This window comes from Panthera pardus, unplaced genomic scaffold, assembly GCF_024362965.1.
Source record: "Panthera pardus isolate Hobbes unplaced genomic scaffold, ASM2436296v1 HiC_scaffold_21, whole genome shotgun sequence".
Lineage (NCBI taxonomy): Eukaryota > Metazoa > Chordata > Mammalia > Carnivora > Felidae > Panthera > Panthera pardus.
In genome coordinates this window covers 32,873,469-32,888,561 of record NW_026526777.1, presented here as the reverse complement: position 1 = coordinate 32,888,561, position 15,093 = coordinate 32,873,469, and the positions used below count along the sequence as shown (strand labels likewise).

Here is a 15,093-nt window from a genome sequence, read left to right as displayed (position 1 = left end):
TGCAAAAGAATTTGTGTGTGTGTGTATACAAAACATACATATGTCATATATATTTACATATGCAATATATACATGTACATATATAAAACATATGCACACATGGTTCTAATTCAACCATCTTTTCAAGAATGCTTTCTTTAACAACTCTGTTGTCAGTTCAAGAATCTGCTTGTACACTTTTACTGATAGAAAAATAACTATTGTGCAAGACAACTTACTTCAATGTATAAGTTCCAATACTTTAAAAGATTTCTAAATTGAAACTAAATCTATACCTTAGGATTTCCACTCAATGTTCTTAGAATACCTATTTATTTACTAAATGATATACTTAACAAAAGCTGAAATAGAAAATCAGGAACAGAAAAAGGAAGTGGAAACAAATATGTTCACTATAAAAATTATTATATTTTGCTGTGATGTTTCTATAACATGGGACAAAAAAGGATTACCTATGATTTTCACCTCAAAAAGGAAGAAGCCCACCAATTCCCCAAGAGAAACTCTTTTTCCTGGAACTAATGTATAAAGAAACTTCTCACATGCAACATGCAATCATGAACGTGTCTCCAACTATATTTCTGATAATTATAAAACTTGCTTCATATGATGGTATCTTAGAAATGCCAAGATGAAATCCTATGATAGATCAACTTACTAAGGACAATTCAAAAAAGGACTAAGCTAAAAAATAATCTTCCAGCATACACTAGTCTTATATACAATTATAAAGATTTAAGTGTTCCTTATTGAACAATAAAGTCTCAAAAGTTTTTGAAGATAGGTGCTCTACCTTTCCCAAACAAAATTTCAAAGTCCTTCAAAAGTGTTTCACATGACATAATTTTAAGACCTTATGTCACCATAATTACCCACCTCTTGAGAATGTACTTGTCAATATCTATCTTGAATGCAGTACCCAGAAATGAATTCAGTATTCCAGATGAATTTAAAATCAGTGAGATAATTACCTCCCTGATTCTGAACAATACATTTTTATTAATACAGTTTAAAACTACAGTAGTTTTTGTCAGTCATATGACATTACTGGTTCAGATTGTGCCTAAAAAGCTTCTGCTTTTAAGCCCATCTATAAATAAAGGAGTTTGGATTCTATACCATTTTATAGTTCTGTAATCCCCAATGACCAAAGGTCAGATAATTCCCATGTTTATGACTTTGTATTTACTCTCAATTACTTTTAACTTCATTTATTTTAACCTTTTGTATAGCACAAAGATTTTTTTTTTTTTTAATCTTTATTTTCTGGTGTATTAGCTACACACGCCTATAATTTGGAAGGCAGCCATACTCACCACTACACCACCAATGCTGCACAGCAAACGGCCTCTACTATGGATGACGACAATTCCCTAGCAGTATTGACTGTCATAAATGTACCTAACTGTACTACCATCTGGCACACAGGTTTCCACCTTGGCCGTAAGCATTAGACAGAGGATTCGTCAAATACAATGCTAAATTCCACATATACTAAGTTAATTTTATTCCCTTAAAAAAAGAGTTTTTTCCAACAAAAATGCCTTATTCAAGCACTCAGAGATCTATCCACCAATTAACTATGAACAAATGCTGTTTATGACTACAGACACATCTGCCACCAAAACAAAACATCAACATATTTACTCATCTCTAGGAACAGCAGCAAATCCAGTATTCCTCCCAATTTATCTGACTTCCTTCCCCTAAGTGGTTCAACAGCAGCAGGCTCCTCTAGCATGATGTGATAATCAATAATTACTATGACTGCTTTTAGAAAAAGTAATCTGCTTACCCAGATGGAACTTTTCTTGATGCTTTAACCGTGCAAATCGTGATTTGAAATGTTCTTCGCAATAGGTACACTTAAAAGGTTTATCTTGAGAATGCAGAATCATATGTTCCTCCAAGTGTGGTCTTCGAGTAAAAGATTTCTTACAAATCTAAGAGAAATGTATGCAAAACATAAGGAAACCTGAATTAAAAATAAAATACAAAGCTCATGATGAGAAATAAACTCATGAATTCAAGCAGTTAAAGGAAAATTTCTCCCAACAGAAAAGTTACCCAAAATAGAATCAAATTTTAATTATGCAGAAAAAAGCCTTGGAGGAATTATAGTAAGGAATTCTTTTAAATTCATACTAAAGGTTGCTGAATTTCCACTCCTTACATTTCTAATAGGCTAATTTCTAGGATTACACAGTAACCTTAATACCTTAATTCTAGCCAAGATTTCTAAAATCCATTAAATTTATATTTTTAAATCACTTATATATCATAAGTAGGTTTTATTATTGTTGCCATATACTTAATTAGGAATAGGAGCAAGAAACTGCAGAAAAATAATTTTAGAATTTATCTCTTAAAGTAGTCAAAAGGAAGAGATACAGCTTTTTAGAGAAATCTGGCAGACACAAGATTTAAAAAGGGGGAGGTCAATGAAGGTTCATCACTGTAACAGATATACCACTTCAGGGGGATGCTGTTAATGGGGGAGAACAGGCATTTGTGGGGGCAGTGGGGTATGGGAAATCAATATACTTTCCTCTCAATTATATTGTAAAACTTAAACTGCTCTGAAAAATAAAGTCTCAATTTTCTTTTATTAAAAAAAGGCGGGGGCTGTTAACAATGACAACAGTAACAACAACAATAATAATATAGCATGTACTATATACCAGGCACATGCTAAATAATTCATGGTTTATTTTACTTAATTCTCACAATAATCCTACGAGGTAGATATAATTATTATCACCATTTTACAGCTGAGTATAATTAAGTTTATTAAGGAGAAGAAACCAACTTATGTAGACCCAAATAATTAATAACTAACTTCAATTCCTGCAAGCTGAAATCAGAGAGACAGTGAAAATTTTGCTGTATAAATACATTGAAGCCTGAAAATAAGGAAGACAAGTGACAGCTTGTGATTCCTTTAAACAATATTTACCTAAATAATGAAAAAGATGTTAGTGAATGTGGTACAACAGGTATCTAAAAATTCTTTGCTACTACTGGAAAAACAGAAACGAATTCCCTTCCCCTTAAATCTGACCTGACTGTAGGGACTTGTTTGACCAACAGAATGTGTTAAAAGTGATGCTCAGTGACTTCTGAGGCCTAGGCCTTAAAAACTCCTATCATTTTTACCTAGGCTTCTTAGAGTTTAGCTGCCATGCTAGAAAAAAGATCAAGTAGCCTCATGAAAAGACCAAAGGGGAAAAGAACCAAGGTCCCCAGCCAACTGTCCTTGCTAAGCTCCTCGCTGTCAGCCAACATCAAGTTCCAGCCATGAGTGGCCCCAAAACACACCAGACCATCTGTGTCAGCTGAAAACAACTGAGTGACTTCAGATGACAACATGTGGAACCGAATTACCTAGCAAAGCTGTCCTCCAAATTTAGATGACTGACCCACAAAATGGTGGAATATAATAAGACAGTTGTTAAAGGCCCCTGAGTTTTGAGACAGATAACTAGAAATGGAGGGAAAATTCTAAACACTTTACACTCCTGTTAGTATAATAATGTCAGTTTATATACACAACATAAGTACACGGTATGGTAGTTTCACTAAAAAACTGGGGCCGCTGGGTGGCTCAGTCGGTTGAGCCGTTTGACTCTTGGTTTTGGCTCAGGTCATGATCTCACAGTTCATGAGTTGGAGCCCTGCATAGGGCTCCGGCTCCATACTGACAGTGCAGAGCCTGCTTGGGATTCTCTCTCCCCTGCTCTCTCTGCCCCTCCCCTGCTCTCTCTCCCTCTGTCTCTCTCTCAAAATAAATAAGAAAAAAAAATTTTTTTTAAATAAGAAATAAAAACTAAGATTCCCATCAGGTCCACCATCTAAACACTAACCCTTATGGGGTTTAATTTATAAATATTAAGATAACTTTGTGTAAGATTCTAAAAGTGAGATAAGCTAAGTTTATATTTTTTTAACATCTAATTACTTTCCCCAAAGGTAACATTATATTTATTTTGGTTTTTTACTACAAATTAAAAGGTCTTACATCACATTTCCAACTTTCACTCTTAGTCTTCTTAATGGAGATAAATTCTTGTGCATTTTCAGGATGAAATCTATAAGGAAAAAAAAAGACTGTTAGGAAAAGATTACATTAGTTAAGTCAGTATTCCATATGATCTGTCAACAGTGACTGTAAGAATCAGGCACTGATTTCTTTCATTAAGAGACAGACACATGTAAATACCTTAAGAATATAGGTATCATTAACATTTAATAAATGAATGTATATGCCTAAATTTATGCAGAAATAGTCAAAGACAATGTAATCATATTTTAAATACATTCAGAAACCTAGCTATTCACAGATAATCTTCAAGGTAATTCACTTGATTTTTTTTAGTCCAAATTTCAGTAAATTTCCTTTCTTAAAGTTAAATATGGAACACTGACTAAACATGCTTTCTCTCACAAATTTTTACACACTAAAGACAAAGTTGAGCATGAGGAATAAGTTTCCTAGGTCTAAAAACATAGATTTTGAAAATATACTTGCCAAAACCCAAAATAAAAAACAGGATGACCAAAATGCTATCTTAAACTTCTATAGTTCTTGTTTCAACATTAAAAAACTTCATCTCAATAGCATCAATAAAAAATATAAACATTTGCTGCTCTTAATATATCTGTAATCAAATATATTTGCAATCAAAAATGTTTGCAAAATACTAAGCAACGAAAGAATTGGAGACAAGCACTCCATAAATGTTTTTAGCTTACTCCATATTTAAATTAGAAGGCACAATAAAGTATATTATGGAAGCAAGATAATACTTGCCTCTTAACATGCTTGGCTAAAGTCTTCTTGCTTGCATGAAGTTTATTACAATAAGGGCACTTGTGCTCCTTCTTATGAAATTCTGTTTCATTACTGTGCTTCTTTCTGTGAACAGTTAGATTAGACTTTGTCGAATAGCGCTGGTGACAAATATCACACTCAAAGGGCTTCTCACCTGTGTGAACACGTGTGTGGCTCTCATATTTCCCTATAAGAAGAGAGAAACTAAAATTAAATTCATTGTATTTGGTACAAAGTGACTGAAATTTGACAGCGCAATAAAATCTCATGACTAGTAACATTTAATACACACACACCTACACACGTTTATACCTAAAATACGGTATATATCTCTGATAAACCTCAACACTTATTACTTTGACCTCACTGCCTTCCTTGAAAACTTGGGTCATTAGAAAAAATTATTCATGTTTACAATTTTTTTAATGCTTATTTATTTTTGAGAGAGAGACACACACACAGTGTGAGCAGGGGAGGGGCAGAGAGAGGGAGACAGAATGCAAAGCAGGCTCCAGGCTCTGAGTTGTCAACACAGAGCCCGATGCCGGGCTGGAACCTGAGATCATGACCTGAGCCAAAGTCGGATGCTCAACTGCCTGAGCTACTCAGGTGCCCCTCGTGTTTACACATTTTAAAAAACAAGACTTTGGGTAAATTTGCTTAACATTCTGTTGGCAAATTGTCGGAACTTAAAACTTTAAAATATATAGATATATTTTAAATGTTATTTATTTTGAAAGAGAGGGAGAGTGAGCATGAGCAGGGGAGGGGCAGAGAGAGGGAGAGAGAGAATCCCAAGCAGACTCCACACTGCCAGCGCAGAGCCCAGTGCAGGTCTTGATCTCGTGAACTGTGAGACCATGAACTGAGTCAAAACCAAGAGTCGGACCCTTAACCAACCGAGCCACCCAGGCGCCCCATAAAATATACATATTTTTTTCATTTAAAATTGACCTTCAGCAAAGATCTATTCTTCATTTAACACTTAGTGTTTTTATATTTTACTTTTACTATGTATATCCATGAACTGAAATTTTCAGATTTGATAGTCCTTTTAAAAACATCTTAAAAAGGAAAAATAATATGCTTATGTATCTTATAATATATGATAGTTTTATCTCTCTTCCCACAGAAGGTAATCTGGAAAGGGTATGACAAATCTAGAATTCTCAACAAAACTTATACTTCACTACAACATATTCATATAATATCTCTCCAACTCCTAAGATATTAGAAAACAAGTAAATCACCTGTACTTTGATGCATGTGTAACACTAAAGTGCTGAAGCCAACGTATATGGGCAGTATCAGGGAAAGGAGGAAAAGGAAAAAATAAACTGGTATCAATGCACAGATACCAGGAATCATACTAACGTGAGATTTGTATTATCTGAATACACACCTAAATTCTGTACAATGTTATAGGTTTCTCCAACAGGGGAAAAAAAAAAAAAATCAAGAAATTTTAACATAGACTTTCCAGGAGAAAAAGTTACAATAAAAAATGAAATACAAAGATATTTTTTGGCTTAATGTTTATTTATATTCCTACTTAGACTAAAATTTTTTCACATCGTTATTTAGAACAGAAATTTCTAAAGTCCAGAGACGGAACAGCATCACAGGTAAGGGCACAGATCCTGGATACATGTACCTAGATATGAATGCTGGCTCTTTAAATAGCAGACTATGTGACCTTGAACAAATAACGTCTCTATGCCTCAAATCTTGCTCAGCTGAAAAAAATGGAATGAAAGTATTTACCTCAAACGACTGTCACAGGCATAAATGAATACACATTAAAGCACTTCTAACGGTGTCTAAGTTATCAATTAACGTTGGCTATTATTATTCTGTAATAGAAGTTGTGAATGTGCACATCTAGTAGCTTAAAATAGAAATTTCAAGGATTCTTTTGAGCAAAAAGCAATAAAAATAAGAAAAAACACTATTAGTAAGAGAAGCAGTTTTCAATTAAAAGCTAGCTTTGCTTTGTCCTGCAAAATAAATGTGTAAATTTTTCTTCAGGCCAAAGCTAATGTAAAAGTATGGTATTTCAGTCATATACTTAAAAAATATTCTATGTAGATCACAGAAATTAGAAAAAACCCAAAATATTCTATGACACTGAGGAAAAAAGAAAATCATAATTATTATTTTTTTAAGTTTATTTATTTTGAGAGAGAGAGCAGAGGAGGGGCAGAGAGAGAGAGGTGGACAGAGGAGCTGAAGTGGGCTCTGTGCTGACAGCAGAGAGCCGGATGCAGGGCTCAAACTCATGAACCGCAAGATCATGACCTGAGCCGAAGGCGGACTTAACAGATTGAGCCACCCAGGCACCCCAATCATAATTATTTTTCTACTTAATAAAATAAATGAGTTCACCAATCTATTATATATATTTATGTATGATTAAGTTTAATAAACACATAGTATATTACCTAAAAATTAATTACATTGCACTTACATAAAAATACCCAGGGAAGGGAACCAAAGTATTTTCCTCGAGGTTGAGAGGGAAGGCTGACAATTATGGGCCAAGAAAAACAAAAGTATGATGAAAAATCCATTAGGTATTTATATATAGACCATATAGATAATGGTTGATGCATTTTTTACATATACATAGTTAGAAAATTTAGTGTTTGGTCATCTGCTAAATTAGCTGTGTGATCTTAATTAGGCTAATATTTAACTTCTCTGTACCTGCGTTTATTAATACTGCATGGGGCTCTGAGAAGTACATGAGTTAATATAGACACAATGCTTAAAACATTCCTGCACATAGTGAGCACTAATAAAAATCAGTCATTTATTACTATTATTATATGGATTACTAGTCACAGTGCAGACATGTAGGTATACCTCAAATATAAATACGGATAGAGCTGACATATGAATATACATTATAACCGATCAAAGTGGGGTTTCAGCTCTCTGAGAACACTGGAAGAACTTGACTTTTTCCCCCTGCCATTGTTAAAATGGCCTATCACCTCTGTTCTCTGTCTGCCACCTCTAGGACGTAGTCTCCATTTACACACGCATATACACACTCTACCACGAATACTTCTGCTGTGTTCAAGGGATGAGATTTAATACTGGAATTTATTGGGGGAAATGTTCTTGTGTGCCACAAGGTGAAATCTGAAATGACTTTTGATAAATGTTACAGATAAGTAGGTTTTATAGAACAAGAGTTGAACTATGTTATGGTTTAAGTCAGCGTTTTACAAACTAAAGTTCATTAGTGTTCATGAAATAAATTACTTGAGTTGTGACTAGCAATGGGGAGAAAAAGGAATAGAGTAGAAAATATCAGAGTGTACTAACACTAGTTTTGTGCATTTTTTTTGCTTCAATTTATGTATAAGCACATGTGTAAATATGCATATTGTATAATAATATACGTATCTCTGACCTTGAACTATCCCAAACACAGATTTATATTGTTTTTTTCAGGGTATAATCAGACCATTACTGCTATAATATCTTTGGGAAAATGTCTTCTGAGTTGATCTTATTCTTTTTCTATCATAATATGGCATGCATGATTAGATCCTTAACCTTTATTACACATCAATTAGATAAAAAGTACAGAATCCAAACATTATCAATATGTACTAAAATCCCACAATTTTAATTTTGAAAAGATTGAGGTCATTGCATGGAATTAAAAAGTTTTCCTTGACTATGAAAGTTTTCACATTTCATTTTTATTAAACTTGCTTTTTAAAATTATATAAATGACACATACTTATGGAAAAAATGTAAACAAATCAAGAGTATACTGTGTAATTTTTAAACGATTAATTTAATGATTAAGTTACATGTAGTTGAATATTAAAACCATCAAAATGACAGTTAACTTAAAAATCAAAAGCACCTTTAACTATTAAACTTCCATTTTTCTACAGACCAGTAAGATTTAACCAAGAAAAAAAAAATTTAAACCAAAAGAGCCAAAATTTTAAAAAATTCATTTAAATAAATTCATGAGTCCAAGGAGACCAATGAAAATATATAAACTTGAATGATTCATTATGACATTAAGAATATCTAAAGTGAAAAAACTTTTTTGTTAAGTTATTAATTCAATTTTATGCATATTGGCATTGCAAGGCCAGTTATCTCTATGGATTTGCATTTCTGAACAATAGAAAGACATAACTTCTGAGGAAACACTGACCCCATGAGAGTCAGGTAGATCTCCAGGGGCCAGTGGGGAAAAATTTTAATTAGATATTAAATTGCATATTTAAGAAAATTGGTAGCAGTGTGGGAGGCACTCAGCATAAATATAGTCATCTATATCCACTTCTTTTTTTATGGGGTGGGGAAAATTCAACAATAAATCAAAGTGTGCATTTCAAATAAATTTTCAATAAAACATTGTATTCCTTCAGAGAATAATCTACTATGTCGACCATTCTTGATTACCAAAACACATAACATTAACAAATTTCATCCACAGAATTTTTTCTGAAAGAAAAGACACTTCTAAAGAAATTTTCACATGAAAAACTTGACCTTGTGCTTAAGAATTTATTATTCCCCCATATAGGTCATGCAAAATTACCTTTGTCAGGTTTTGTGAGCAGTTTTTACAAAGAGAAACATCGCCAAATTAGCTCATTATATATCTGATATTGCTAAATCTTCTATTATTCTTTGAATTTATTCATATGGCGTACTCTAAAGAATACATAACTAAGATATTTAACCTTAAAGTATTGTGTCACTGTTATAACTCTTCTCTATTAAGAACAAATTGGAATCTCTGTCAGGATGGTCTAGAGAGTCACATTTTTTAAAAAGCTATAAAACATTTTCTACCTCTAGAAGAGATTGTAAATTTAATCCAAGGAAAGATTTTAGTTCCCACTAGGAACAATAAAAAAGATAAATTATCCAAATTTTCTCTCTCATCCCATCTGTCATCTTTTCCCTATTTTTGCCTTTTCACCCACTAGGTTTTTTCACCCACTTTAACCTTAAGGGGGAAAGGTCAAAGGACTCTTATTTGCATGAGAATAGACTGAGGAAGACAGCTGGTAGCCTAAGGAAAAATATAACTGGATCAGAAGTCCCACTCCAAGCAACTATTAAATGCATCAGAAAGGATAAAAGATCCAAAGTAATGGAATCAAATTAGTGGACTACATATTGTGGAGCTAATGGTTCCAGCAGGTCCCACAGCTTATTCATTAATTATCATAACCCACTCCAAGACAGCAAAGTCAGAACCTGATAAAGAAGCCCAACTGGCTTCTTCCAAGTCCAAAGTTAAGTCAGACACTCACCTTTCAATTCAGTTCAGCTAAATAGGAGCTTACTGAAAACTTGTTATTTGAAACGACCCTGGGTATCAAGAAAGGGCAATAACCAAAAGATACAAAAATTTCAGGCTCAAAATCTCATGAGAAATAAATAACAACCAAAAATCGAGGTAGACATCTTTAAATCATATGATAGGAATGTGGATGACACCAGGCTTCAACAGTCCTTGAACTGTTTTTTTCTTTTTGTTTTTGTTTTTAAGAATAAACGGGATTTCTGGTGGACATGAGAATGGAGGGAGGACATTTAAGAAACACAAGTCTTCTCCTAATTCACAATTAAATTCTATCCATCACCCAGTCCACTTAATCTATTTTCAGTGCAACTCTCTGATCTACCCTCATCCAACAGCCCATTCTCAACGCTACTCATCTTCCTAGTCCAAGCCCACAATATACTTCTGGTCCTTTCAAATTTCATTCCCTGTACTGAAGCCAGCAAGACCTTCCTAAAACTTCAACAGGCTCTCATTTCCTTTGTCAAAGTTTTTTCAAGTTTCAGTCGCTCACTGGATAAAATCTAAACTCTTCTGTTACAGCATAAAAACCATGCAAAATTTAACCTCTGCTTATGTGCCAATCTTCATCTCTTGTCATTTACAATATGCCTCCTCACCCACCGTGAGATCACCCACCCTTCAGCAATTTCCAGAACACAATATACCTCAACGTATTCACATATGTTGGTCCTTCTGCCCTATAAATCCTTCCCTATTCTCTAGTTCTCAGCTCAAATGCCACCTGCTCTATGAAATCTTCCCTGTTTCCTTTAGTCTTCTGAATTTTTCCTGATGAGATTATCTTCACTACAGTATGACTGTGTTTTTGCATGTATTCATTACTTTAACCTTCTTGAGAACACAGAGTACATCATTTCATAGCTGTTTAGCAGTAGTAGGCACATTAGACATACTCAATAACTATATTAAACTAATGAACAATAAGAGTAGCTAGTATTCCTTGAACACCTAAATTTCACACAGTATTCTGAATGATTCAAGACTATCTCATTTAATCCTCATAATACTCTCCACGAGAAGGTACTATTTGCATTATATTAGCACCATCCCACTCCACTATGAGGAAACAAGAATGCAGACAGGTTAAGTAACTTGCCCAAGACCTGGACTCAAAAGTGCAGGCAGTTTGACATCCATATAACTCCTGCTTTTTTAACTAGTATGACAGAATTTCAATCCCAATCTTTCTCTCTCTCTTAATCTTGGGGAAAGGCAAGCAGCCCCAAGGAGGCTTAAGCAAAAGAGAAGTGTGGATAAAAGAGGAGTATAAGGTCCAATACGTTCAGAAAAGGAGGCTACAAGTAAGTCTACAATGTGACCTATTGATTCTCACAGTTATCTAGGCTGCCCTTGGTAAAAAAAGCTGCAAAACATCCTCCTCTTAGGACATCAGCAACTTAATCCTGAGCAGTGTTTTCCCAAACCGTGTGCAAAGAACTGTAGGGGTTTTTTTTGTTGTTTGTTTGTTTTTTGGAAATTACAAGAAGTACCACAAAAGTGTCTTACAGTAAAATTTGAGGAAATGCCAGGCTAAATAAAATTACCAGGTTTCTTTACCAGAGAATTTGACGGAGTTAATACTGACCATGAATTATACAATACAGTTTTTTTCAATCTTACTTGAACATAGAACTCCTCTCTCTTAAAGAATCTCACAGTGCTGTGTTTGAGATGTAAGTATTGGGCCTACAATGCCATTTGGGAACTGACCCCTGCTTACTCATCTCAAGTCAAATCAGGTCAAATTAAGGCAGAACAGAGGGAGGCATGCACTAAGAATACAAAGTCCAAGAAGTAGAATCCATTGAAAAGATAACATGTTCTTAGTGTCCCAATCAAAAATTATTCTCTTCTCTATACTCTTCATAGCACTTGTTTATAACCCTAAGAGAACATTTATCCAGGCTGAGTTTAGCAAGTTCCTTATATTCCTATGCTCTTCCAATAGAGTTACCCAAGAAAAGTTATTTTATCCACCTTTATACAGAGCCTCAAACACAGTAAAAACAGTAATAACTAATTATTAAACTGGATTGTCAAAAATATTCTGATTTGGAGATTCAAAGGCATAATAAAAAGCCAAAAAAGGTTACCACTTATGCCACGGTGTGTACTGTCCCATATTTTGAGAGCAAATGATTACTAATACCTTATAAAATCAATTTCCACCTAACCCAATAACATAAGTACTCAAAACTGCAAGATACATGGGGATATACTAAACCGTAGAAGTAATTTTACAAGGTCAAACTGAACTTAAATGTTCCTTTTATCATTGTATGTGGTGGAATATATTTCACAATTTCATAACTATGATTTATACAGAAATAATTGTTGCACTTTAAAAGTTCACATTTGAACAGTTCCTGTACGATATCTCCAAATATTAGACCTCTTGAAATTAAATGTTCATGGACGTATTTTTAACTTAAGGTTAGAGATCACATTTCCTGCATATACTTTTCAAATAAAGGAAAAGTTGATTTGTTATTGTAATAACCAAAGACTACTACTAATCAAGACATTTCCAAAAGTCTCTACCAACAGAATTAAATTATATCCAGTTCAGTTTTATTCTTAACTATAAGCCTACACTGAGAAGGGACTACATTTCTAATTCAGATATTGCCATGTTCAAGGGGAAATAGCAGACAAACTACTAAATTTACTCTAATATAATCTAATTCAATTTTCTATGACTTGAAAACAGCACTTAGCTATGAAATTAACATATAAATCAAAGCACCACATTCATAATTATTAATACTCTGTGGAGTTTTTCCATACCAAATACTTGAACTAATGATCTGTCACCTTTTAGTGGGGCATGAGGAAGAGAAAATAAAGGCTAAAAAGACTTAAATTCCTTCAAACAAACCCCCCAAAAAACCCCCAAAACCTTAAATTCCTGAATCGAAAGAAATTTAAAACAGGATAAAATATGTAATGCCTATCAAATACCCATCTTCATTAAATATTCCTTTTAAAAGTTACCTTCAAAGTTTATTTTTAACTATCACCTTTAAAATATCCAGAAAAGTAAGTTATTAGAGACAGAAAAAAGTTTCCTTACCTATGCGGTCAAATGTCTTATCACATTTAGGACACTGCAGTATTTTTTTGTTACTGTTCTGAATGACTACAGGAGTTAACCCCTCATGAATATTTCCTACAGAATCACCAGCCTCAGGTTCCTCTTCTGCATCATTCTGATCTTTTTCACTGTGTTCTTCAATGTCAGAGTATTCATCTGACATTTCCTCCTCTAGCTCATCTTCTTCAGCATTATATTCACTTCCAGGGTCCTCAGAATCATTTCTATCGGACTTTTCCTTATCAAAATGTTCTGGATTCAAATTGTCTGACCCATCGCCACTTTCTTGTTCATCATCACTGGTGTCGTCAAACTTAACAGGACACTTCCGATTCCTTTTTGATCTTCTCGTGGAAAAACTTCTCTCCAGCATTTTTAACCCATGTTTTTTCCCTAATAAAAGGGACCTATGGGTTTTAGCCAAATGATTCTCTAAAGACTTTTTGTAACAAAAATGTCTACTACAGAATTTACACTGATGATTATTTGATAGTCTTCCAGTTAATTCACTTAGTGTTTCTTCTGGTGATGACTTTTCAGACAGCTCAGACTGAAAAGTGGCAACATTTTCATTATTTAGCAATTTAACTGCATCTATAATGTCCAGAAATTTTGCTGCCTCTAAAACAAGAGGTATTTCGTATTTGTACACAAAAAATTCTGATGTGTAAAGAAATTCAAGCAAATGCTGAAAAACTGAGTGTGTTACGTGATCCAGGGTGACAACATCAGTGCTTGGATTTTTGCTCAAACACGCATGAAAGTAACTACTGCCAACAGCAACAACAACTTTATGTGCACTAAATTCTTTTCCTTCTACTATGATAAGTAAGTCACAGAAAGATGGTTGCTTCTGCCTGTCATCATTTAAATACTTCAGCAAATTCTTGTTATACTGCAAAGAACTCAGAAGTTTTCTCTGATCTGGCGAGGGAGGAAGTTCCTGGTAACAGTGAAGAGCTTCAGGAGTCGGTCTTTCTGTGGAATGAGTGTAGGTTACTTCGTCACACTCCACTGCAACATCTCCTTCTGAAGAATCTTTATGGTAGCCTAGGTGGATCTTCTCGTCAAGATTTGAAGTAACCTTTCTCCTTTTCTTCATTGCAGTACAACAATTTCAGAACAAGAAACTTCATAAGTGTCTTAAGGGATTTATTAAAAAAAAAAAAAAAAAAAACTAGATTGTCTTGGTTAATAGCTTCTGGAGGGGCGTGCCCGAGGGTTTCATGGTCTGCAAAAGAGTAAGAACCACGTAAAATAACTCTATGGCAAAGCAATCCTAAATCGTTCAAGGCATTCGTCTACTAATCGTTTCCAAATCAGAACTAAATTATGATAAAGTCACAGCTTCCACTCATTCGAGGCTAAGGTTTTAGGGTGGAGAACAAGGAGGGCCGGGTTATAAAAGACAGCCAACAAAAGAATAATTTTAAAGGAAGCCAGAGCACACCTTTCGTGCCTAAATTCACGAACAGGGTGGAGACAAGGAGGGCGAAAAGGGAACGATCCTTCCAAGAACACTGAGGGTGCAGGTTGAGGCGCGCTACATTCATGGTTTTAGGGACGCTGGGTGGGTGACAATAAGGCCGTCGCGGCCGCGAAATCCAGGTCTCTCCATTAACATGCCTTTTCCCAGGGCGGGCAAGGCACACCTCCTCGGGGACAGACAGCGTCCCGCGGCCAAAATCACCCGGCAGGAGACGGCCCCAGGAGGGGCGCAGAGCAGGAGGAGTAGGGTCAACCAGAGGGACTAAAGGAAACAGAAGAGCCTTCCCAGGCCCTGCCCAGGAGGGGACTGCGCTCGCCGAC

The 15,093-nt window shown here is 34.7% G+C and overlaps 1 protein-coding gene across 1 annotated transcript in view; it reads right to left on the bottom strand.

Annotated features, from left to right (window-relative positions):
- The window catches only part of ZBTB41 (zinc finger and BTB domain containing 41), a 47,225-nt gene that overhangs the window by 31,960 nt on the left and 172 nt on the right, over window positions 1–15,093 (bottom strand). Inside the window, exons 2-5 of the mRNA XM_019430492.2 lie at window positions 13,264–14,515; window positions 4,811–5,018; window positions 4,019–4,088; window positions 1,796–1,943 (exon numbers count right to left, since the gene is read on the bottom strand). Of these exons, the coding sequence (XP_019286037.1) occupies window positions 1,796–1,943; window positions 4,019–4,088; window positions 4,811–5,018; window positions 13,264–14,386 (1,549 nt within the window). The 5' untranslated portion in view covers window positions 14,387–14,515. The remainder of the gene's footprint in view (window positions 1–1,795; window positions 1,944–4,018; window positions 4,089–4,810; window positions 5,019–13,263; window positions 14,516–15,093) is intronic.